Consider the following 26,661-nt stretch of genomic DNA (forward strand, 5'->3'; position numbering starts at 1 on the left):
TCCTAAGATATTATTAGTAAGTTCCAGCTCACTTGCGTCAATTAGGGGCGCTCTCAAAGTCACAGCTTGGACATTTTCTTTTTCAGGTAACGATTGTTGCTTACTGGTGTTTCCACTCGTTCCTGATCTTGCTGATTTATTAGCTGTATTATTTATGATCACAGGCAGCGGATCGTTACTCAATGTAAATGCTGGTCGATGTGAAAGTGAAATAATTTTAATAGATGAAGATTGTAGATTTATAGCAGATTTTTTTGCTTGCAGAATATTTTCTTTATTTGAAATTCTTATACTGTGAGAGCCCTGCATATTAGGCAACTTGAAATCGATCCCGAATGAAGGCAAAGTCCGTTGAATCTACGGTAGTACTGCTAGTTTTTCGCAATGTAGTAAGTAAGCACAATCGTAGAAGCCCATTGGTTAGTTTAAGCTTTGATGAGAAATCCCAAAAATTACATTGCTGACCCTTTACATTCGTAAACTTAGTTATTACTTCTTCATCATTGCTGGCTAACATTACTACAGATAAATCGAAAATATGTTCGTTAAAAGTATTTCGAATAGCAGCTACACTTAATTGACGAATTTCATCAAAAGAATAATCGGAATTGCGATCAAGTTTTTTTTATGCCTCCAACAGGATCTCGCATTTGCTTATAAAACCGTTCATCAGGACTGCTCTTGTGTTTTCATGCTATGTGCAACAGCTTTCGTTGAATTTTTTTTGTTGGCTTCTGCAAATAAAATGAAAATTGCACGTTAGTATGTAAAAAAAACTTATTGAATTATCATAGTCAAATATTTTATAACAATATGTATTCTCGAATAATTATATTAGTGTAATTCGTATTACTATTAAAATCAGTTAAATTTTTTTATTTGTTGATAAAAAAGATTTATATTTTATGATTTTTGTTTTTCACATACCTGACTTTTTGGTTCAACTTCAACTTTAGTATGTTCATCTGATTTATTTTTAAGTGCATCCATAATTTCTTGAATTCGACGTTTTTTGCAATTTCTTTGAGTATTTTCTGTAAATAATAAAAACTAATTAATTTTTTTCGAAAAATTTAGCCATTTATCTCGCATTAAAAATTTGTTACAAATGTAAACTTAGAGAGAAAACTATCAAGATTTAACTTTATGAATACATTATGAAGCATTGTTTTCTTTTACCAACCAACATTTTATTAAGCTTTTCGAACATTTTTAATAACTCACCTCTTAAATGATTAGCATAGTAAATCTCATACTCATTGACATCTTTAACTAATAAAAGATCTTCGTTTTCAATTTCAACGCCGAATTTTTCGCTATTTTCATAGTAAGTTAGACTACTGGCACCGGAAAAGTATCTTTTAATAGTGTTAATAGATATTTTTCTGTTTTTTACAGTTAACTTAATTTAACTGAACCGTTATTATCAAATACTTTCACAGCATCCATTTTTATTAAAAAAAAAAAATGTACAGGCCAAAATAAAATATTTCGGTTCTTTTACAGCATCAGATGTTGCAATGTATACTGATTCTATTGACGAATTAAATAATAATAATTATATGAGATTTAAATTATGTCAATAGTTTTTGTACGACGATACTATTATTAATAATCAAATACTTCATATCTACACTTTTATGAAAAGCCAAGACTGATATTTTATCAAATTGTTTCGCGATAATTAGCGACGACTTTCTTGGCTACCGTATGAGTTATTGTTGACATTTTTAAATGGCGGCCGGGGTTTGAAGCCTAGGGTTTTTGTATGACACCATTTTGTCCCTATCTCCAGTTCACGAGTGCACAAGTGCACAAGTTAAAAATTAACCTGTGAAATTTTTACCAGTTATCGATACACTTGTATTTAAGTTTGCAGCACACATGTTAAAAATGGGTCTGTGTAGCGCCACTTTCTCATAAGTTTACTGTGAGCCAACCGGGCTTCCGTAATATTTGATTTTATTGCTCACAGTCGCAATTCATTTATTGTGTCAACTTTTTTTACCGCATCCATTTTGTAATATATTTAGTAAAATATTTACACGTTAACATATACTAATTTTGATTAATTTATACTGTTTTTTAATATTTTTTAAAATAACGACGTGTACAGGTTAATAGAAAACAATAAACAGACACACACTAGTAAAGGTACAGTGTCGGTGTGACCAATGTTTATGACTTAGTTGTAGGTGGCGCGATTTCGAGTTTTTACTCGATATCACTGGCCAGTTACTGGTTTATATCGACTGAAAACTCGATTATTTCTACTAGGGTTCCAAAGTTGTTGGTGAAAACTTGTTGCATATTTAAACTTTACTGTGATCAATTTACGTATAACATGGGTGTATGATGTATATTTATTTAAATTTACCGAATTCCATGTTTACTTTTTTTTAACTTATTTCCACACTTGAAGCATTGTGTGTGTATGAAGCTTTCGGCACTCGTGTGTTGGCACACTCACTCCGCTTATTGCGCTAAACTACTCATACCCGGGAAAAACGGATTAGATCTGGCCATATATAAACAGATCTGGCCAGATCTTTAAATTGTCATAACAAAAATTAAGGTAGCAAAAAAAATTTTAAAACTTTGTAGTAATTTTTGACGGGTTTTGCTTGAGTAAAAATAATATCAAGATAAAAAAATTAGGAAAACGGTTGACCCTAAAGGCCATCCCTGCAACTTCCCGCTAATTCCGTTAATACCTGGCCGCTTTTTTGAGCTCTTCGAGCTCAAAAGTACAATCTGTGTGTTGTTTTAAGCTCTCCGAGCTCAAAAAGATACCTTTTCTATGCTTTTGAGCTCTTTGAGCTCAAAAGTCTGATAGAAGTTTCATGGAACACTATTTTTTGAATGTTCATACCGCAATAACTTTTGAATGAATGAACCGATTTTTACGCGGTTGGCGGCATTCTACGTAGTTTTTTAAGCCTTATAAATAATTTCTAAGTTTTAATTGGTCAAACTAGAAATTTCGGAGTAACTCTGAAAAAACACTTTTTTCGGTTTTCTTTCGTTCACGATATCTCTCGAACGAATCAACCGATTTTGACCAGCTTGGTGGCAATCGACGTGGTTTTATGATGTTAAGAGCTGATTAGTTTTTGGAATCGATCGGTAGAGCTGTTTGAAAGTTATTCCAAAAAATGTCGAAGTTATGTTGAAAAAATCCTTATTTCCAAATATTTCGTCGAGGATATCTCTCGAACTAATCAACCGATTTCCACGTTTTTGGCGGCAATCGACGCGGTTTTTTAACTTCTGAAATTATTCTACATCATCAAAAACGATCCGAGAAGAAATGACGAAGTTATGTGAAAAAAACAGTTTTTTCGGTTTTTTTCGGTTTTATTTCGTTCACGCTATCTCTCGAACGAATCAACTGATTTTGACCGGATTAGCGCCGATCGGCGTGGTTTTTTGACGTTAAGAGCTGATTAGTTTTTGAAATTGATCGATCGAGCCGTTTAAAAGATATTCCAAAAAAACCACTTTCAAAAATGATTTTTTTCTAATTTTTTTTGAGATTTTTCAAAATTTCTCAAAATCTATCGGTCCGAATCGGTTCAAATTCTCAGGAAATCTAAGTTTGGCGAAGCCCTTTCGAATGGCACCAACCGCGATGAAATCGGTTCAACCGTTCAAAAGTTATAAGTGATTCACCTACTTACACACACACACACACACACACACACACACACACACACACACACACACACACACACACACACACACACACACACACTCGGGGCAGAAGAGATACTGCTACCGGGCGCGTCTCCCCGAGCGGATGGGAGAACGCTCGCTGTCCTTGGATGACACTTAATCTCTTAGTTGATGAGGTACAGCGGGTAGGAGCCAAGCAAAATAACCAAACAAAATACGCTCCCGTGGACAAAACTCCCCTTTAATGGGTTGGTCGCACTAACTGACCTAACAAGACGATCGTTCTCTGCTGTGACCCACTGGGAGTGACCGGAACCTCGTGTCGATTATTTTCGACGATGCAGGCCACGGCTGATGTGAGCTTGCTCTGCCGAGGTGTAAGTTGCAGCAGTGGATCAGGAGCCAGCCACTTCGGGCCTTGATCAGGAAGTACGCAGTGAGTGTTAGAGATCGGAATCTTCACCGCTCCGAGCGAGTCTAGTCCGTCCGTGTATTCCGGGGCTGGCTAAGTGTCGGCTAGGCCTCAGGGAACTGGGGTAGGAGTACTATCTCCGAGGGTACACCCGTTCCTAGTTATGACAACCCGCTCCACTCCGTACGATGCGCTGGTGAATTTAAAAGTATGAGTAAAATTCAGGAAAACAACAATAGTGAAAACGGGCCTCATGCCCAACAAGCAGCGATTGAAGCAAGCGCTGAAATGAAGCGGTCGCAAGCGTTTGAACGCCTTGAAAAGCTGACCAGTGAGCTAAATGACTTCATCCAATCTAAGGTCAATATCCACAAGGAGATTAAGACCAAGACGACCAGCGTAGCCAATGCCCTCCAGAGATTCAAGAAACTTGATGAAGAATGGTGTTTAACAGTACGACGCACTTCTCGCACTACACCGGAGAGAAGCATTCAAGCAACTATCGTGAATGAAGAAGCAATGGACACTGGAGCCGAAGGTGACGGTGAATCAGTCGCGGAAGACAGAATCAGAACTAGCAGCAAGTCAACTAAGAGAAAAGATCGATCTTCTCCCGACCCAACGATCTGCCAAGTTGTGAAGAAAAAGGACCTGAAACCAAGCCCTCCGAAAAACACGGCAGTGCAGAACGCCGGAAAAAAAGAGGTGACTGAATGGCAGAAGGTCCAATCCAAGAAGGAGAAGAAGGAGCAAGCGAGAGAGCGGTTACCAAAACAACCGGTGAACAAATCTCGGCCGCAGCCTAAGCGGGAAAAACCGCGAAAATTCACCAAACCAGATGCCTTAATTATTCGACCCGTTGAGAAGGCAAAATATGCCGAGATACTGCGTCGGATTAAAAAAGATGTCCCACCAGATCAGACCCGTGACGTCGTTGACAAGGTTCAAAAGACGAATGATGGGAATATGCTCATTACGCTTTCCAGAAAGACCGCAGACAAAGGACAAGCTTTGCTGAAGACCATCAAGAGCATCCTTAAAGAAGAAGCGCAAGTCATCTGTAAAGGCCCAGAGGAACAGCTTGAAATCCGGGACATTGACGACGAAACAACTAAAGACGATGTCCGGAAGGCCTTACAAGAGGCAGCTGGAAATGACTACGAAATACCTGAAGATGTCATTAAAATTCGTCCGGCCTACAGAGGTACTCAAACTGCTTCGGTACGATTGCCAGCAGCAATAGTGCAGAAGATACTTGGAAAGACAGGTAAAATAAGGATTGGCTGGGTAAATTGCCGTGTCAGAGCAGTTAAGACACCACTACGATGCTATAAGTTCTGGCACTTTGGGCACACTACTGCCCAATGTAAAAGCGAAGTCGACCGATCTGGGCTTTGCATCAAATGTGGGCAAACAAGTCATCAAGCTGCTCAATGCCAAGATAAAGTGAAATGTGCGTTATGTGCGGAAAAACCTGGCTCTCAGGACACTGCTCACCGGTCTGGTTCTGGCCGATGTCCAGTCTTCCAAGAAGCACTCCAGAAGCTGACAAATAAACGAACATGAGGATACTGCAGCTTAACATCAATCACTGCGAAGCTGCGCATGACCTGCTTATGCAGACAGTACGGGAATTAAAGCTCGACGTTGTGCTTTTATCGGAGCCATATAAACATTTAGCTGGACAACCTTGGGAGACGGATATCACCACGAAAGCTGTGATCTGGGCTTGTGGTAAGCTCCCTTTCCAGAGTGTAGCTACCAATGGCAGTGCTGGCTTTGTAGCAGCATCAGTAGATGGCATCCGTTTTTACAGCTGCTACGCACCACCTAGCCTCTCAATTGCTGAGTTTACTGACTTCTTGGATCGACTGACCGAGGACGCGAAGCAACATCATCCAGTGGCGATAGCCGGGGACTTTAACGCCTGGGCAGTGGACTGGGGCAGTAAGCAGACTAATGCACGAGGAAGAGAGCTGCTAGAAGCTCTTTCTACACTAGATGTAGTCTTGCTCAACAGTGGTGACACGCCGACCTACACCAAAGGTGACGCAAGCTCGATTGTAGACGTCACTTTTGTCAGTACCAGCCTTGCTAAAGGTAACACTAACTGGAAGGTACTGGACATCTACACTGCCAGTGACCATCATGCGATACTCTGGGAAACGTCAAACGACCAGAACCTCCGGGGGCCTATCAAGCAATTTAACACCGTCGGTTGGAAGGTGAAATCTCTTGACCCAAAAGTATTGCTAACAGCCCTCGATAGTGATCCGATAGAGACTGGATGTGCAGAAGAACATACTAAGGCTCTGATGATGCAAGTAACACAAGCTTGTGATGCCAGTATGCCTCGCAAACGTGTTATGAATTCAAGACCTGCGGTACACTGGTGGAATGATCATATCAGCAACCTCCGTAAAGAGTGTCATCGAAAGAGAAGAATATCACAGCGTGGCTATCAACGACCTTACTCTGCAGTGCTGATCGCAGAGTACAAAAAAGCTCGTCGTGAACTTAATAAGGCCATAAAAGAGAGCAAAAGAAGATGCTGGAAAGAGCTCATATACGAGGTCGACAAAGACGTGTGGGGTCGGCCGTATAAGGTGGTCATGACGCACCTGAAGAAACAACAAATGCCGTCACCTACGTGTCCCCAACTCCTTCAGAAAATCGTCACTGCGCTGTTTCCACAGCAACACAGTCTCAATTATCAGTCAACGCAAGATGAACTGGACGACATTCCACCTGTCACTGAAGAAGAATTGTTGGAGGCCTGTAATCGGGTAGGAAATAATAAAGCGCCGGGATTGGACGGAATCCCTAATATAGCCTTGAAAACCATCATAAAGGCAGCACCAACATTATTTCTAGACGCTTACAACGCATGCCTCAAGGAGGGGACTTTTCCTCGTAAGTGGAAACAGCAACGGTTAGTACTTTTACCTAAAGGAAAGAAACCGCCAGAAGAACCGTCATCTTACCGACCACTCTGCATGCTAGATACGGCGGGTAAGATATTTGAGCGTATCATCCATCAGCGAATAGATGCAGTAGTCGACCCACTCTTGGCAGACAACCAGTATGGATTCCGGAAGGACGATCAACCCTGGACGCGATCAACCTGGTTGTTAATACGGCCAAAGAGGCAATCGCAGGAACTAGATGGAAGGGTGGAACGAAGAAGTACTGCCTGGTGGCTGCCTTGGACATCAAAAATGCTTTCAATTCCGCTAATTGGGACTGCATCATGCAAGCTCTCGACGAGAAGAACGTGCCAACATATCTTCGCAGACTAGTGATTAGCTATTTTACAGATAGAGTGCTGAAATACGATACAAAGAATGGTCCAAAAGAGTATGATATAACCGGTGGTGTGCCACAGGGCTCTGTTCTTGGTCCACTTCTGTGGAATATCATGTATGACGGGCTCCTGAGACTGAAGCTTCCAAGATGTGTCAAACTGGTAGCGTATGCGGATGATGTTGCCGCAGTGATCGTCGCCAAACACCTCGACGAGATTCAACATCTGTTTGACATCACTTTTGAGAAGATCAACCAGTGGATGGATACAGTGAACCTACAACTGGCCAAGCAGAAGACCGAAGCAGTGCTTATTACCAGCCGAAAAGAAGTTGAAACAATTAAGATTAATGTCGGTGACCGAGAAATCACATCACAACCATTTATCCGTTATCTGGGAGTGATGCTGGATGCACGACTCAACTTCAAACAGCAGGTGGAACATGTCAGTGCCAAAGCGTCAGTAGTGAGGGCTAGTCTCGCACGGCTGATGCCTAACATCGGAGGCCCAATGCAGAGCAGGAGGCTACTATTGTCATCAGTAGTCACATCAGTGCTCACTTACGGAATATCCATTTGGGCTGATGCACTGGAAACCCAAGAATCATGGAGAAAAGCTGGACCAATATACCGACAGAGTGCCCTACGAGTAGCTAGTGCCTTCCGCACTCTATCAGAAGAAGCAGTGTGCGTCATTGCTGGAACCCTACCTCTTAGAGTTCTAGCAGAGGAAAGACAGGCCCTTTACCAACGAAAAAGGTCAACTGCACTGAGCCCGGAAGAACTTAGAATTGAAGAACGGCAAAAGAGCATAGGCCGATGGCAACTACAATGGGATGCTGCAGAGAAGGGTAGGTGGACGCACCGTCTCATACCTCGGGTCGACATTTGGCTTAACCGGAATCACGGTGAGGTCAATTACTATCTTACGCAGATGTTGTCGGGACATGGGTGTTTTCGAGAGTATCTACACCGCTTTAAGCACGATGACTCTTCGGAGTGCCCGTCCTGCCCAGGAGCTGCTGAAGACGCGGAGCACGTCTTCTTTGTATGTCCTCGTTTCGATCCACAGCGTGAAGAACTGGAGAGGATCCTGAACCAGAGAATGCAACCAGATTCCCTAGTAGAAGCAATGTTGTCATCAGAAGCTGCCTGGAACGCTACCAACACGTTTGCAACAGAAGTCCTTAAAGACTTGCGTTCCACCGAAAGAAAAAGAGCAAATAGCAGAAGACAGAAGGAAGATAGTTAACACCTTAGCCACCAGAAGGAAGAGCAGTAGCTAGATCCTCCCTTCACGAAGTAATGCCTGACGGCGGTTTCCATGAGGGATTAGAGGAAAGAAGGAAAAGGGGTTTAGGGTTTAGTGGGTAGGGGCGTTAGTGTCGAGTTAGTATGACGCTGCGTCGAGTCGCCACATATCCAGGCCAAACAGCTATACCTAGAATCCGTAAAAAAGATTCCCCCCCCTACAAAAAAAAAAAAAAAAAAAAAAACACACACACACACACACACACACATACAGACATAGTGACAACCTCGCGGGGATAGTCAGGGAAGCTTCCTGTGACCTTCAAACGTCGAGATCTGGTGAAAACTCGATTTTTGCAAAACGGGGTGAAAACAATAACTTCCCGATTTTTGAAAATCTGAGATTTTTAGCGGGAAGTTAAAAAAAGAGTTGTCTTGAGAAAATTCTAGTTTTTGGATCTCCCAGTAAAATATTTTTTAGACTCATAGTTCTCACGCAATTCAACGTGATAGCACGAAAAAAAAGATTCGTAATTTTTTTGCACTCTCTTTCTTGGTTTAGGGATTCAGGAAAATTTTTTCAAGCTGAATAATCTTGTAGGCCTGAAGATCTTACTTTTCAAATTAAATATCTCACAAGCGCACCAAATGATTTTGAAGAAATTGGCGGCCTCTGACTCAGTTTTCTGAGCATTGATAGTTAAATTATGACATCAAAAATAATCCGAGAATAAATTCGATGTTATTTGAAAAAGACACTTTTTTAAAATAGTGTACGATTTCTCTTCAACACATCACCCGATTTTGATGCGATTTGCAGCAATCAACGTCATTTTTTAATTTAAAGAGCTGATTAGATTTTGGAATTAATCGTTACATCTGTTTAAAAGCTGTTAAAAGAAAAAAGTTATTTTAGTTTTATGAGGAAGTCTCGCTGAAGTTTATCGAATGACGCGAATGTCGTTCAAATCAGTGGACTCGCTCAAAAGTTATGAGAGGTTTCACTCACACACGCACACACATACACACACGCTGATAGAAATCCTCGTAGGAATATTAAGAGCTACTTCCTAGGACCTTAAAAATGTGGAGATCAGATTAGAACTTGATTTTCGAAAACTGACATGGAACCAATGACTTCCCAATTTTTAACTTCCCTCGAAGAAAATCGAAGATTTTAAAAAATCGGGAAGTTATTGGTTTTATCCCGTTTTTCGAAAATCGAGTTTTCTTCGGATCTCGACGTTTTGAGGTCCAAGGAAGCTTCCCTGACTACTACCACGAGGTTGTCACTATGTCTGTATGTGTGTGTGTGTTTTTTTTTTTTTTTGAGGGGGGGGGGGAATCCTTTTTGCGGATTCCAAGCATAGCTGTTTCGCCTGGATATGTGAAGATTCGACGCAGCGTCATACTAAAACTCGACACTAACGCCCCTACTCACTAAACCCTAAACCCCTTTTCTTCTTTCCTCTAATCCCTCATGGGAACCGCCGTCAGGCATTACTTCGTGAGGGGAGGATCTAGCTACTGCTCTTCCTTCTGGTGGCTAAGGTGTTAACTACCTTCCTTCTATCTTCTGATATTTGCTCTTCTTCTTTCGGTGAAACGCAAGTTTTTGAGGACTTCTGTTGCAAACGTGTTGCTAGCGTTCCAGGCAGCTTCTGACGACAACATTTCTTCCCCTAGTGAATCTGGTTGCATTCTCTGGTTCAGGAACCTCTCCAACTCTTTACGCTACGGATCGAAACGAGGACATACAAGGAAGACGTGCTCCGCATCTTCAGCAACTCCTGGGCAGGAGGGGACTCCGAAGAGTCATCGTGCTTAAAGCGGTGTAGATACTCTCGAAAACACCCGTGTCCCGACAACATCTGCGTACGATAGTAATTGACCTCGCCGTGATTCCGGTTAAGCCAAATGTCGATCCGAAGTATGAGGCGGTGCGTCCACCTACCCTTCTCTGCAGCATTCCATTGTAGTTGCCATCAGCCTATGCTGTTCTGCCGTTCTTCAATTCTAAGTTCTTCAGGGCTCAGTGCAGTTGACCTTTTTCTTTGGTAAAGGGCTCGTCTTTCCTCTGCTAGAACTCTAAGCTGAAGGGTTCCGGCAATGACGCAGACTGCTTCTTCTGATATAGTGCGGAAGGCACTAGCTACTCGTAGGGTACTCAGTCGATATACTGGTCCAGCTTTTCTCCATGATTTCTGGGTTGCCAGTGCATCAGCCCAAATGGATATTCCGTAAGTGAGCACTGATGTGACTACTGATGACAATAGTAGCCTCCTGCTCTGCATTGGGCCTCCGATGTTAGGCATCAGCCGTGTGAGACTAGCCCTCACTACTGACGCTTTGGCACTGACGTGTTCCACCTGCTGCTTGAAGTTGAGTCGGGCATCTAGCATCACTCCCAGATAACGGATAAATGGTTGTGATGTTATTTCTTGTTCTCCGACTCACAACTTGATGGTTTCTGCCGTTTTTCTACGAGTGATGAGCACTGCCTCCGTTTTATGCTTGGCTAGTTGCAAGTTCATCATGTCCATCCACAAATTGACTCGTCTAAATGTTATATCAAATGCCATTTCTATCTCTTCGAGGTGCTTTGTGACGATCACGACAGCTACATCATCCGCATATGCTACAAGTTTCTCCCGTGGGCAATGCTATTCTCAGGAGGCCATCATACATGATGTTCCATAGCAGAGGACCTAAAACTGATCCCTGTGGCACTCCTCCGGAGATTTCGTACACTTCCGTACCGTTCTTCATGTCATTTTTCAGAACCCTATTCGTGAAGTAGCTCGCTACCATTCTGCGAAGGTATCCTGGTACGTTTTTTTCTTCTAGAGCCCGCATAACGCAGTCCCAGTTAGCTGAGTTGAAGGCATTCTTGATGTCCAAAGCAGCCACCAAGCAGTATTTCTTCATTCCACCTTTCCATCTCGTTGCCAGGAGTGGATCGACTACAGCCTCTATTCTCTGATGAATTATGCGCTCGAATATCTTGCCGGCCGTGTCTAACATGCAGAGTGGTCGATAGGATGACAGTTCTTCCAGCGGCTTTTTCTCCTTCGGAAGTAGCAAGTAGTAATATTAGTGATTCCGTCCAATCCCGGCGCCTTATTATTCCCTACTCGATTGCCTGCCTCTATCAACTCGTCTAACGTGATAGTTGGAATGTCTTCCTGGAGCAGGGTTGAGCTGCTCCAACTTGTAGGTGAATACCGGTTGTTGGGGAAACAGCGCAGTAACAGTCTTCTCTAGGAGCTGTGGACACGTAGGTGATGGCATTGGCTGGCATTTCAGGTGGGTCATAACCACCTTATACGGTTTGCCCCATGGATCTTTCTCTACTTCTGCGACCAGTTCCTTCCAGCAGCGTCTTTTGTTTTCTTTAATGGCTCTGTTTAGTTCTCGACGGGCCTTTTTATACTCTGCCAACAGCTCTGCGGAGTTAGGTCGTCTGTAGCCACGCTGAGACTTTCTTATTTTTTTAAGACACTCTGAACGTAGAATGCTAATGTGATCGTTCCACCAGTGCACCGAAGGTCTTGAATTCATGCTACGTTTCCGAGACATACTGGCGTCGCAAGCCTGGGTGACTCTTCTCATTAGGTCTTTGGTCTTCTCTTCAGCAGTTTCTACGATGATCGGATCGCACTCTAGGGCTACTACTAAATCAGTGAGGTCGAGAGATTTAACTGTCTACCCAACCACGCTAGCGTTCCTGTTGACTCTTGTTAGATTCTGGCCAATTGATATTTCCCATAGTATCGCACTATGGTCACTGGCTGTGTAGATGTTCAATACTTTCCAAGAAAAACCTCTTCGAGCTAAGCAACTCCTGACAAATGTAAGGTCGACAATTGAGTTTGCCTCTTCCTTAGTATACGTTGGCGTGTCACCGGTGTTGAGAAGGATCACGTTCAGTGTGGCCATTGCCTCGAGAAGTGCTTTTCCTTGTGTATTAGTGAACTTGCTGCCCCAGTCTGCTGCCCAAGAATTAAAGTCACCAGCTATTGCCACGGGAAAGGGTTTTCTTGCGTCCTCAGTTAGCCGATCAAAGAAGTCTTCAAACTGTTCATTAGAGAGACTAGGTGGTGCATAGCAACTGTAGAAGTGGAGGCCATCTACCCATGCTGCTACGAAGCCGGATTTTTTATTGTTGACTGTTCTCTGAAAAGGACATTTACTGCAGGACTAGATGACGGCTTTGTTAGTGCTGTCGGATTCCCAGGGTTGGTTACTCAGGTGTCTATAAGGCTCACTTATAAGTGCTACGTCTGCCTCTAATTCGCGCCCAGTTTGCATGAGCAGGTCATGCGTAGCCTCACAATGATTGAAGTTGACCTGCAATATCTTCATGTTCTTGGCTTTGTTATCTTCTGGAGCGCATCTTGGAAGACGGGGCATCTGTTCGTGCCTGCATGGTGAGCCGCTTTTTCTACGCCGTGCTGTTCAACACACAGTGCACATTTAGCTGGATTTTCACAATCAGCAATTTTGTGTCCTTCTTTTCCGCACCTTATGCAGTGCTTAGACCGGTCGACTTCGCTTTTGCACTGAGATCCGAAGTGCCCAAAGTGCCAGCATTTGAAGCATTGTATGGGTCTCTTCGTTGCTCTCATTCGGCAATTGACCCAGCCGATCCTTATTTTGCAGTTTCCCTCCAGTAACTTTTGTGCTGCAGCTGCTGGTAGTAACACTGTGGCTGTCTGCGTACCCCTCAAGGCTTTACGGATTTTGATTGCCTCTAGTGGGATTTCACAACTTTCTCCAGCTTCACTCTTTAGAGCGGTCTGAATATGCTCTTTCGTCGAGTTGTCATCAACATCTCGGATCTCGATGGTCTCCTGTGGTCCTTTGCAGATCACTTTGGCCTCTTCCTTAAGGATGTCTGCGATCGTCTTTTGGAGGGCTCGGCCTTTGTCAGTGCTCTTCCTTAAAATCGTTATCAACAAGTCACCACTTATGGTCTTGTTGATCTTATCTACCGTTGAACGAACCTGCTCATCTGGGACGTCCTGCTTTATGCGACGCAGAATCTCGGCATACTTTGTTTTCTCGGCCGGGTGGATGATCAGTGCGTCGGGTCTGATCCATTTGCGTGTTTTTTTCCGCTTAGGCTCTGGCCTGGGCTCCTTTGGTGGCTGCTTTGAGAGTTGCTCTCTAGCTAGCTTCCTCTTCTCCTTCTTAGACTGTACTTTTTCCCAATCAGTCGCCTTCTTAGGTTCGTCACCCTGCCCTGCCAGTCGTTGGGGTGGGATTTTTTTAAGTCCTTCTTCTTTGTGACTTTGTCGGTTGGCTCTGGCGAATTTCGGTTCTTTCTCTTTCCAGGCCTTGTGTCAGTTTCACCCTTATCCTCAGCAGTAGATTCACCGTCACCGTCGGCTCCAGTGTCCATTGCTTCTCTGAGCAAGGCCTCGTGACGTTGTCAAAATAATTTGGCAACGCAGGTAAGCTCAAAGATTCGGGGACTAGGATGGACAGAAGAACGAACGAACGAGACTCTTGTAAGGGGATAGGTGTTACGGCTCAAACAGGTCTTACGGCTGCACCTCCCCGCATAGGCCCCGCTGGTAACTGGTCGGGTTGTTATTATATTACCGATCAGGCTAACGCAGTCGTTGAATGGGTTGATACAGTTAACTAAGTACGAGGACAGATTGACATTAAAATCAACTCAATTCACATCTGTCCTATGATAGCGTAAATGCTTGAGGACAGGGTTTTTCCTTGCCGGCAAACTTGGCTGTGTATTTCCTATGTGGGGGTAGGACAAATATACATGCGTGTATAGCTCTTTTGAGCCCAGGAAACGGCCTCTTCGGAGGTAGGCGAAAGCCTCACCATATATTCTTCTGTCCATTGCTTCTTCCGTCTCAACTTCAGTTTGAATGCGTCGTCGTGATGACTGCCATTCCTCGTATAGTTTCTTGAATCTTCCAAGAGCATTGACTACACCGGTTGTCTTGGTCTATCTCCTTGTGGATATTGACCTTAGTTTGGACAAACTCTTGCAGCTCAATGGTCAGCTTTTCAAGGCACTCCAGCGCTTGCGTTCTCTTCATTTCAGCGCTTGCTTCAATCGCTGTTTGTTGGGCATGAAGCCTGTTTCCACCTTGTTTGTTTCCTGTAAATTACTCATACTTTTTGATTTACCAGCGCATCGTACGGAGTGGAGCGGGTTGTCATAACTAGGAACGGGTGTACCCTCGGAGATAGTACTCCTACTCCAGTTCTCTGAGGCCTAGCCGACACTTAGCCAGTCCCGGAATACACGAACGGACTAGACTTGCTCGGGGCGGTGAAGATTCCGATCTCTAACACTCACTGCGTACTTCCTGATCAAGGCCGGAAGTGGCTGGCTCCGGATCCGCTACTGAAACTTACACCTCGGCAGAGCAAGCTCACATCAGCCGTAGCCTGCATCGTCGAAAATAATCGACACGGGTTCCGGACACTCCCAGTGAGTTACAGTAGGGAACGATCGTCTTGCTAGGTCAGTTAGTGTGACCAACCCATTAAAGGGGGGGGGGGAGTTTTATCCACGGAAGCGTATTTTATTTGGCTCCTACCCTCGGTACCTCATCAACTAAGAGACCTAGTGTCATCCAAGGACAGCGAGCGTTCTCCCATTCGCTACGGGGAGACGTGCCTGGTAGCAGTTTCTCCTCTGCCGCAGGTGTGTGTGTGTGTGTGTGTGTGTGTGTGTGTGTGTGTGTGTAAGTATGTAAACCTCTTATATTTTTTGAACGGTTAAACCGATTTCATCGCGGTTGGTGCCATTCGAAAGGGCTTCGCCAAACTAAGATTTGCTGTTTATTTGAACCGATTCTGACTGGTAGACTAAGAAATTTGAAGAAATCTCAAAAAAATAGGAAAAAAATTTTTCAGAAGTGATTTTTTTGGAATAACTTTCAAACGGCTTCACCGATCGATTCCAAAAACTAATTAGCTTTCAACTTTAAAAACCACGTTGATCGCTGCCAATCCGGTCAAATTGGTTGATTCGTTCGAGAGATATTGTGAACGAAAGAAAACCGAAAAAAGTGTTTTTTCGGAGTTACTCCGAAATTTCTAGTTTGACCAATTGAAATTTAGAAATTCTTCATGAGGCTTAAAAATCTTGGTTCATTCATTCAAAAGTTATTGCGGTTTGAAAATTCAAAAAATAGTGTTCTATGAAACTTACTTTACCAACATACCAACACACAGATAGTATTTTTGAGCTCGAAGAGCTCAAAAAAAGCGGCTAGGTGTTAACGGAATTAGCGGGAAGTTGCAGGGATGGCCTTTAGGGTCAACCGTTTTCCTAATTTTTTTGAAAGTGGTTTTTTTCGAATAACTTTTATACGGCTTTATCGATCAACTCCAAAAATCAGCTCTTAACCTTGAAAAACCACGTCGATCGCCGTTAATCCAGTCAAAATCAGTTAATTCGTTCGAGAAATATCGTGAAGGAAAGAAAACCAAAAAAAGTGTTTTTTCGGAATCACTCCAAAATTTATTGTTCGATCAATTCAAACTTAAAGATTCTTTATGAAGCTTTTTGATCTGACGATTTTTTAAAGATACTTCTTTTGCCGCGTTAGGCAAAAATAATGAGGGTAAATTTTTATGATGCGCGCGCACACCGTCACGAACAACCGACACCCTAAAGTTAGCTACTCGACATTTTAGTTTTTTAAAGAAAGTTACCAATAAAATAAAAATAAGTACATCTACGTATGTTTGCGTGAGAACTGGCAACTGAATCCACGATATTTTATATAAATATATATTTTTAACTTCCCGCTAAGAAAATTGAAAATTTTTAATAATGGGAAGTTATTGATTTCGGTCCGATTTTTAAAAGTCGAGTTTTCACCGGATGTCCACGTTTTAAGATCCCAGGAAGCCATTCTGATTATTCCCGACGAGGTGTTCGGCCGTGTGTGTGTGTGTCAATAAATTTTTGTCGTACGGTTTCTCAAAAACGAATCAACCGATTGAATTCTACGACACGTCATTCGAAAGGGTCTATCAAAACGTAGATCTGAATAGATTTAAGAGTTAATTCATCAAGCCATTCCGAATAAATTAAAAAAAAAGTTTGAATTTTTATGTTTTTTAAAAATAACCTTAAAGCGTACGAAAAAATGATAATGAAACCATGTGTACATTTTTTTTTTGCTTGAAAACTGCGTCGAATGCTTTTTTTTTAAATGAAAATCGAACGACACATTCAAAAGTTACAGTTGTTTAATAAATACATTTGAAGCTCGAAGAGCTCAAAATGTGAAAAACTGCGCTTTGAGCTTGAAAAGCTCAAATATTAATCAAAAAACACATTTTAAGGTGCTTGAAATGCAAACTTAGCAGGAAGTTCTAGGGTTGGCCTGCACGGTCAACCGATTTCCAGATTTTTTTAATTATGTAGAAATAATTTTTTTATGATATTTAAATAAACTATTTAACTAGACAATGCGTTATAATAAATCTTTCAAAGTATTAAATACTTTTTTTTCTATTATTAGGGTCGTTTTTTCTACAAACGTAGGATAACGCGATAGGTAAAATATTTAGAAAGATTTTTATCTTGTTACGTCAAAGAAGTATAACTTTTAACGTGCGTACATAAGTACACACATACTTTTTTTTTTCTTAAAAAATAAATTAGCGTTATGAGGCGTGCATTTTTGGATTTTTCAAACTTTTGTGTTTTATTTCTTAAGGGGGGAAATACGTGTAGATGGCCGTTTTCGAGCAGATTTTAATCAATTATTTAAAGGTATAAAAAATTAATATTATTTATTCAAACTTTTGGGTTATTTTATACATATATTGAAGAGTAAAAATTTACATTTACAAGAATAAAACTTAAAAAGTAGTAAAGATATCAGCTGATACATCTCGTAGGTTGTCGTCCGACTTCGCAACTGGTGTACATCATGGAGGCCATAATTTTTATCTGAAATCAATGCATCAAAATTATAACTTTTTTTAGACATGTATCTTCTATATGAACCTCATTTTAAAGAAAAAAAAAAAAATTTTCATTTTTTTGACGGCTGTGAAAGTAAGTCATGTTTTTTTACCTTTTTTTTGTTTATTGTTTAGTATAAAAAAATTAGTTAAAATGAAAAAATTGCTTCTGATTGAGGTTCATATTCAGCACAATTATGTAAAGAAATAATATACTAAATTTGAAGATGATTGGTTAAAAACTTTTTAAGCTAGAGTGTACACTAGTTCGAAAAAACTAGTTTCGAGAAAAACGCGTTTAAAAAATAAGTGATGAAAAAAGTTAAGGTGACCGTCTCTTTTTTCTCATGCAATAATTTCTCGCGACATAAATTATCAGCAATAATTTCTTGTTCGATATTTTCACAAAGGCAATATTTCTCATTGTCAAAATTTATTTGGTATTATTAATTATTATTAAAATTAATATTTATTTAATTATGAATTTTTAATGATAAAGTGAAAATAAAATATTTGAGAAACTTTTAAATGATAATTTTTTGCTCTGTGAGAATTTTTTTAATCAAGAAATTTTTGAGTGAGAATTTTTTGCGTGTGAGAAATTACCGAACAACTAAATCTACAACCTTTCCAGTATAATAGCCTATTAGAGTTGTAACGCCAAATAATGATTTGAATCCTCGTTTCCTCCAAGTTCCATCACCAGATACTTTAAAATTAAGAAGAGGTCTTTCGTGCTTCTCATTTTCTTTTTTTTCTTCATCTACAGCTTTCTTACAACAAAATTCAAATATTTTTTTAGCAGCACTGTGAATATGATCATATATCGAATTGTAAGTATTTTCACAGATACCTGGAAGTATATGAATGACTACCTACTCGACCCTAACCGACCGCTCCGTTCAGGTAATTATGTTCTCGGGCGCTGTACCGAGCGCACTTACTAAATCGCTTGTAACTTTTGAACGAATAATAATTTTGACCTGAAATTTTAACTGTATATTTTTCAATAGTTTTACAAGCGATTTATGAAAAAAAAAAATTATGAATTTTTTCAAGCCTCTACACGTATTTCCCCCCTTAAATACCGAATAATTGATAAAATTATTTTCTTTGTTTTTCAAAAAATGAGATGCTATATTATGCATATACATATAATATAGACTAACTTAATGATTAAAAATGTTTCACTTCTATTGTGAACTTATGTCTGTGAGGCTCACTCGTTTTTTTTTTAATTTCTTATGATAACATGAGTACTAGCAGTGGACTATTTTGGAGTTGGCAATTTTTTTAATTTATTTACTTAGTTTTTTTACTAGCTTTTACTTAGTTTTTCTTTTTCATTTTTTAGTTTTCCTTTTATTTTTTTTTTTAGATTAAAAATTGCTTATCTTTCAATTTTTTTAATTGAAGTTTATTATTTTATCGTATTAACAATTCTACAAATTTTTAATTGCTTTAAAGAATTTAATTTCATTCGAACTGCTAAATAATCGTTTTTTTAATTTTTGTTTTTATTTTCAAATTATTTCTCATAATAACATGAGTTTTAACGTCGTGCTATTTTGAATTTTCAAATTCGTTACCTAACTTATTATTATCTTTAGCTGTAATGATTTTATACTACATGCAAGTAAAACGATATCATGAAACAGTTATTACATATATGCTTAAAATATACTCACTAAATTAAATTAAACGTTAATTTTATTTGACATAGATAGTAATTCGGTTTTAAGTGCAATATTCACTTAAAGTCAAAGGGTACATAAACATGATACATAAACAACACGCTCTGTGTTTCTGTCATTAGTTTGGATACGCTGATAAACTAGACCAGCAAAAGCAACCATGTGTCTATTACCAGCACATGTATGGCAACTTGATTGATTTTGGTCCCTTCATAAACGGTTCCACTTTCTCTACTCTAACCCATGTTGCATCGCAAGACTTAACTAATTCAAGGTAGCCTTAAAAGCGATGAAAAAATATTTTCTGGCGCTCAGATACAAATTAATAAATGTCATCTTCCCTGAACATTTATCGGACGTTACGACCCGAGAAAGTACGTTCCAAGATAAAATATTTTATTTTTTTTCTATGCAATTTCCTTATTCAAGAAAAGCGAATTTAAAAAAATGTCGTAGCTGCGAATAGAAGTTAACTTGATAAAATTATTAGAAATTACTTTATTTATTAATTATATCGATTTATTTATAAACATAAATTTATAAAGATGTTTCAGAGGACTCTTAGATGAAAATTTGACCTCAAGGCCTCGACAAACTGACATCTACCCCAATAGCCAGAAGCTATAATATTTGCTAGTGGTAACCAACGATGTTGGAAGCTTCCAATAATTTCATTACTGCACCGTTTGAAAGCTTTGACCCTCCCTGCTCACATTTACCCGGCGCGTTTGTCTTCATCGTCATGGAAACTCCTCTTTGATTAATATGTTTTACACTTTTTATTATATTCATTCATCGGGTTTTCGAGGTTAAGCTACTTCGGATTTATGCAGAATGTAAATGACAACTTTTGCAAAATTGCATGCCTTAAGCGCGAGCGCTAAAATATAGGCTCTATTATTATCTAAAAATCGAGACTCCACCATTTTGTCATAATAAATCGTACCTGAAACTCATAATGTAAATATGAAAAATACAAAAAGTTCACTGTCAAACAGAAAAATCATCGCTGGAATGAAAAATTTTTAACTTCCCGCTAAGAAAATTGAAAATTTTCAAAAGTTGGGAAGTTATTGGTTTTACCCCGTTTTTCGAAAATCGAGTTTTCAACGGATGTTGACGTTTTGAGGTCCTAGAAAGCTTCAGGCGCCTGCAGGATAGATCAATGAACAATAATCCGTGGTCAAAAAATTTTTATCGCGATTTTTCAATAAGTTATCCATTAATTAATTAACAATTTTTTTTAGCATGAACATTAACATTGTAAGTGCAATAATTGTTAAACTATTAATCTGAGATTTTTTTCCTTTTGTAGAGCTATCTTTCAAAGGTCTTAGAATGGATTCCCGTGGAAAAAATTCAAGAATTATTAATTTTCGTTTTGTTATTAACAATTTACTAAGGGAAAAATTATAAAGCTTAATTAAACACTGAAAAAAAATTTTTTTTGTAATATTACTATTGATCCGTTTTCTTTTAATTATTTAAGCTACTTAAAAATGATTTTTAATAATTTTTATCTCCTATTGTTTAAAAAATTGTTATAAACAAACGCGTTGTTTATGAGATAACTAAATTTTTTTTTTGATTACATAATCTTTGATGATAATTATGATTTAAAAAAAAAACCGTTTCTTAAAAAAATTTTTTCATTGCTTAAAAACGCATTTGTTAGATAACAATTTTTTTTTACCACTTATTATGAAAATTAAGGAACCATTTTTTTTTTTAAATCACTATTTATCTTGGTCTTTGATATTAAAAAAAAAATTCGATTATTATTTAAATTTTCATTGTTTATTTAATAAACAATTTGTTATAAACAAATTAATTATCTCTTTTTATTTTTAACTTCCCGCTAAAAATCTCAGATTTTTAAAAATCGGGAAGTTATTGTTTTCACCCCGTTTTACAAAAATCGAGTTTTCATCAAATCTCGACGTTTGAAGGTCACAGGAAGCTTCCCTGACTATTTTTACGATGATGTCCGTACGTCTGTATGTATGTGTGTGTGTATGTGTGTGTGTGTGTGTGTGTGTGTGTGTGTGTGTGTGTGTGTGTGTGTGTGTGTGTGTGTGTGTGTGTGTGTGTGTGTGGATGTGTGTGTGTGTGTGTGTGTGTGTGTGTGTATGTAAACCTCTTGTAACTTTTGAATGACTTGACCGATTTCATCGCGGTTGGTGGCATTCGAAAGGGCTTCACTAAACTTAGATTTTCTGAAAATTTGAACCGATTCGGACCGGTAGATTTCGAGAAAATCCAAAAAAAGTGAAAAAAAAAGTTGTTTTTTTTTAATTTTTTTTAAATATCTTTGAATTGGCGGAACCGATCGGTCTCAAAATCTAATCAGCTCTTAACCTTGAAAACCCTCATCGATCGCCACCAAAAACGTTAGAATCGGTTGATGCGTTCGTGAGATATCGTTGTCGAAAAAAATCGAAAAAAGTGTTTTTTTATAATAAAATAATAAATTAATAAACTTATAAATAAATTAAAGAACTTATTTAGAGTCATAATGTACGGTGAATCAGATATTACAGTTGAATAATTACAGAAAGAGCGGAAAAGCGGGGATCAGGTTTAGGGTTGGATATCTCAATTAAAACGCGTAAATTATTATCAAAAATAACACTAGTAATTTATTTACATTAATTACACTCAATATTTAATATTTTTAATAGCGGATTGTTAAGATAAAAGCGGATTTGTAAATTACAGCGTGGTTTGCAAAAGCGAAGCCGGTTGACACGTGGTTGAACACTTTGCCGGCACTGAAAAAGCGGTGAAATAAATGTACTGTTAACACAATTTACCTATAACAAATTAAAGCGAATTATTAGCGGTTAATTTAAGCAATTTAAATTATAAAATAAGCGAAATGCGGTTTATTAGTAAAAAGCGAAAGTAAAGAAATACTAATGGCAACTTGATGCAGCGAAAGCGTAGAAGCGAAAGATAATAACAATAGTCCGTCTTCTTCCTCGTTGAGTTGGGGAAGAAGGCTATTGCGCATGTCTAGTGGGAGCGATCAGCCAATAAAGCGGTCGATTCATGACGTGATCGAGAGGCTGATTTTCTATTGGCGGTTCGATTTTTGCGGGAACTAGCGGTGGACAGGTGCGTCTCTTGAATTTGGGAGTCCCCCAGGAGCGAGTTAATCGCTACTGGGCCTTGTTCACCGAACATTCTCCCCCGGGTTGGCGGCTGCGTCGACAAGATCATCTTCTTCATGCGTTAGCGGCAGGACACAGAGCTTTGTAATTGGACGTACCAGCTCTGTGTTAACTGTCTTAACAGTTACTACGCGGATTTGTCCATCTTCACCTGGATGGACAGCAATTACTTTGGCTAATGGCCACTTGGTTGGCGGGAGATCCTCAGTGGTGATCAGTACTACTAAACCCACCTTGATCTGGTTGCGTCGATGATGCCACTTTGAAATGGCCTGGTAGCGGTGGATGCAGTCCTGGTAGTAGCGTTTCCAGAAATGTTGAACCATTTGCTGGACTTGTTCCCAGTGCGAGAGCCAAGCAGGTTGTAAATCTGTCAGCGATGGCTCTGGGATAGCGGTCAGTGACTGTCCGATTAAGAAGTGACCTGGAGTCAGTACAGCCAGGTCAGCAGGATCTTCATTCAGCGGTGTGAGCGGTCTGGAATTCAATATGGCTTCAATTTGAGCCAGTAGCGTTGAATATTGCTCAAGCGTCAACAGCGAGTCTCCGATTGTTCTTCGAAGGTGAAATTTGATAGATTTCACAGCGGCTTCCCATTTTCCTCCAAAATGTGGAGCTCCAGGCGGATTGAATTTCCAGTTCGTGCCATCTTGAGCGATCAAGGTTGATAATTCTCGTAATGTGAGGGATCCTGCAGCGAATAGTCGTTTCAGCTCTTTATCTGCTCCTACAAAATTGGTTCCACAGTCTGAATATAGCGTGTGGCAGATACCTCGGCGACTAGTGAAGCGGCGATAAGCGGCGATGAAAGCGGCAGCGGTGTAGTCAGTTACTAGCTCTTAGTGTACAGCTGAACTGAACATGCATACAAAGACTGCAATCCAGCCTTTGTATGTTTTTGCTCCACGTCCTTGAAACGTTTTCAGCGTGATAGGTCCAGCGTAGTCGAGTCCTGTATGCAAGAAGGCTCGAGTTGGCTGTACTCGTGCGGTGGGTAGTTGACCCATCAACTGTTGAGCGCGTTCTCCACGGTGTCTCGTGCAGATAACGCAGCGTAAAATAAATGATCTGACTGGAACACGGCCTCCAATGATCCAGACACTCTTGCGTAAGTCAGCGAGCGTAAGCTGAGTACCTCCGTGAAGCGTTTTGCGGTGCGAATCATCAATCAAAATTGATGTAAGTGGTGATTGTCGCGGTAGAATCGCTGGATGCCTCTCTTCTGGGTCCAGCAATGCGTTTTTCAAGCGGCCACCGACTCTCAGGACCCCCTGATGGTCGATGAACGGAGTCAGCTTAGTGATGCTGTTATTTTTAGGCAGACCATCACCATCTTGTAGCGTGTGAATCTCTCTAGCGAAGTATTGTCCTTGAGTGAACTTAATCAAGGTCAATTAAGCGCGCTCCAGGTCTGATGGAGTAAGCGGGTAGGCCAGCGAAGATTGTGGAACTCTTTTAAAGCGGTCGATGGCACGATGCCAGATGCTAAGCTTCCGTAGCAGTGGAAACAGCTGCGTGTAATGCGACAGTAATTGTTGGAGCAGGCAATTTTCTGCTTTCCAAGTTACTAGTGTCAGACCTTGGCGTTCTTCTCGATGCGTTGCGTTGTCGGTTGGAGGCTCCAGAGTGGGCCAAGAGGATTCTGGTTCATGAAGCCAAGTTGGTCCATGCCACCAGAGAGCGTGTTGTTTCAGTTTTAGCGTAGGTATACCTCTTGAAGCGCAGTCAGCGGGGTTTTGTTTTCCTGGAATAAATTTCCAGGAGACATCTCGAAGCGTTTCTTGGATTTTTCCCACTCTATTGCGGACGAATGTCTTCCAGCGGATTGCTGGACTTTTAATCCATGCGAGAGTCACAGCGGAGTCAGTCCAGAGATTGATCCTGACATTTTCAAGCGACTGAACTTCTGTGACATGAAGTATCAGTTGTGTTAGCAACCATGCGGCAGATAATTCCAAGCGTGGGATTGTCATGGTCTTCAGCGGTGCTACTTGCGTTTTTGAACACAGAAGTGAGACCTTTGTGTTCCCATCAGCGTCAGTGACTCTCAAATAAACAGCGGCAGCCATAGCGTTTTGCGAAGCGTCTGAGAACCCGTGCAATTCCATAGTTGCTCCAGGTGCTATATTATTCCAGCGTGGAATGCGGATGGATTCGATGTTTCGAAGATCCTCGCGGTATCCAGTCCATTTGTGAATGAGTGATGGTGACAATTGTTCATCCCATGACACTCTATCTAGCCACAGATCTTGCATAAAGATCTTGGCTTTGACGACTATTGGTACGAGAAGTCCTGGCGGATCATACAGCTTAGCGATTTCAGACAAAATAGCTCTTTTTGTCTTGGGCGTCTCTGGCGGTAGCGTGTACTTGAACTGGAGAGCGTCAGTGCGTGAATTCCAGTACATGCCCAGGACTTTTACTGGTGCATCACTGATTTCCTTAAGCGGTGTATCCAGCTGCTTTTCTGGAGCGACTTCAGCGAGTAACCGTGGGCTATTGCTAGCCCATTTGGCAAGCGGGAAGCAGCCTGCTGCACACAGAGCTTTTGTTTGTACTGCAGCCTTGATAGCATCTTCTTCGTTGTCTGCTCCACCGTAGATGTCATCTACGTAGCGTGTTTTCAACATTGGAGCAACAGCTAGCGGAAAGCGGTGTCCTTCATCCTTTACTAGTTGGATAAGCACACGTACTGCGTCAAAAGGTGCACTAGCGGTTCCGTATGTGACTGTCTTGAGACAGTAAGCGTCTATTAAGTCATTCTCATCTATCCAGAGAATGCACTGAAGCGGCCAATCAAGCGAGTCGACCTCAATCTGTCTGAACATCTTGGTGATGTCAGTAGCGAATAGAATCCTGCTGCAACGGATTCTCAACATCACATCAAAAATGTCAATTTGCGTTTTGGGTCCTGCGTGGAGAATGTCGTTCAATGAAATTCCTGTAGATGTTGCACAGGAACCATTGAACACTGTGCGGAGCTTCGTAGTGGCACTATCAAGCTTCAATACCCCATGGTGAGGCAAGAAATAAGCGTTTGCGGGCAATTCGTTGACTGGTACTCGTACCATGTGTCCTAGTTGAATGTATTCTGCCATGAATGCACGATACATGTCAGAATATTCTCTTTCTCGCGACAAGCGAGTTATTAATCTGCGGAGTGACCCCATAGCTGCGTTGATAGAGTCGCCAAGTTGACTCTCAAGGGCCTTAAGCGGTAATCTCACTACGTAGCGTCCATCAGGCTGTCGATAATGCGTTTGACGAAAGTGAATTTCACATTCGTCTTCTTCAGCGGTGTTGAGCGGTGAATTTCCTGATGGAACTTCTTCCTGTTCCCAAAACTTAGCGATAGCGTCTTGTAATTCAGTATCTACTGACGCATGTAGTGCTGCGTGTGATGTTGAAGCGTGTTTAGCGGTGACAGCTCCATAGACAATCCAACCAAGCGTGGTGGATTGTGCAATAGGAGCATTGCGAGGTCCTCGTTGAATCTCTGCGTTCATGATCTGTGCGGCTGGTGATGCACCTAGAATAATATCTACAGGGCGTGGCTGTAGATACTGCGGGTCAGCGAGCTTGAGATTCTCAAGATGCGGCCATTTCGGATCAGCGATCACGAACGATGGAAGATCTACCGTCAGTGTTGGTAGAATATGCATGCTGACATGCATTGATGCGGTCGTACCCAACGAACGAAGCTCAATTGTGCTCACACCTAGTGAGCTTCCTGCGGAGACATTGCCAATGCCCTTGAGCATGACCATGTCACGCTGTAGCGGTTGTCCAAGCTTCTTGAAGAGCGACTGTCTCATAAATGAGAGCTCTGAACCTTGATCAATCAACACTCTGGCGGTGATTGGATTACCATGATGTGGGCGGACCTGGACTAAAGCGGTAGCTAGCAATACTTGAGCGGAAAGCGGATCTGAAATAACCAACAGTTAATGCTGAATTATAAGCGGTCTAAATGGAACGATTAGTTACCTGTGCGGAAGATGTAGACTGCGGTGAAGCTGGTTTCGTTGGTGCATCCAAAATGGATGGACATGTAGTGACGTTGACCACATTTTCGGCAATCTTGAGCGGTCTTGCAATCTGCGGCGCGGTGCGGAACACGAAAGTTGAAGCACAAATTGCATTTTTCAACTATCTTGTGTAATTCTCCATAGCGAGGTCATTTAAG

At 40.9% G+C, this 26,661-nt stretch overlaps 1 protein-coding gene across 1 annotated transcript; it reads right to left on the bottom strand.

The window, feature by feature from the left end:
- Window positions 1-310: 310 nt before the first annotated feature.
- On the bottom strand, window positions 311-26,661 carry LOC123266111. Its single transcript, XM_044730142.1, has 7 exons — window positions 26,463-26,661; window positions 23,985-26,403; window positions 23,332-23,828; window positions 22,482-23,202; window positions 18,215-18,415; window positions 1,225-1,358; window positions 311-519 (listed from the first exon to the last, which is right to left on the bottom strand). Exons 1-7 carry the CDS (start codon window positions 26,524-26,526, stop codon window positions 311-313), a joined length of 4,245 nt encoding a protein of 1,414 aa, XP_044586077.1. The 5' UTR covers window positions 26,527-26,661.

Source organism: Cotesia glomerata, linkage group LG5 (assembly GCF_020080835.1).
Source record: "Cotesia glomerata isolate CgM1 linkage group LG5, MPM_Cglom_v2.3, whole genome shotgun sequence".
In the NCBI taxonomy this organism is placed as follows: Eukaryota; Metazoa; Arthropoda; class Insecta; order Hymenoptera; family Braconidae; genus Cotesia; species Cotesia glomerata.

Bases quoted from the DNA above. Each gene is read 5' to 3' on its own strand.
- LOC123266111 (XM_044730142.1), bottom strand. From the start codon at position 26,526: ATGTCCATCCATTTTGGATGCACCAACGAAACCAGCTTCACCGCAGTC. The intron at 23,203-23,331 runs GTTCAGCTGTAC...CCAATTTTGTAG, and splicing joins AGTCTTTGTATGCATGTTCA to GAGCAGATAAAGAGCTGAAA. The intron at 18,416-22,481 runs GTGAACAAGGCC...TCATATTCACAG, and splicing joins AACCCGGGGGAGAATGTTCG to TGCTGCTAAAAAAATATTTG.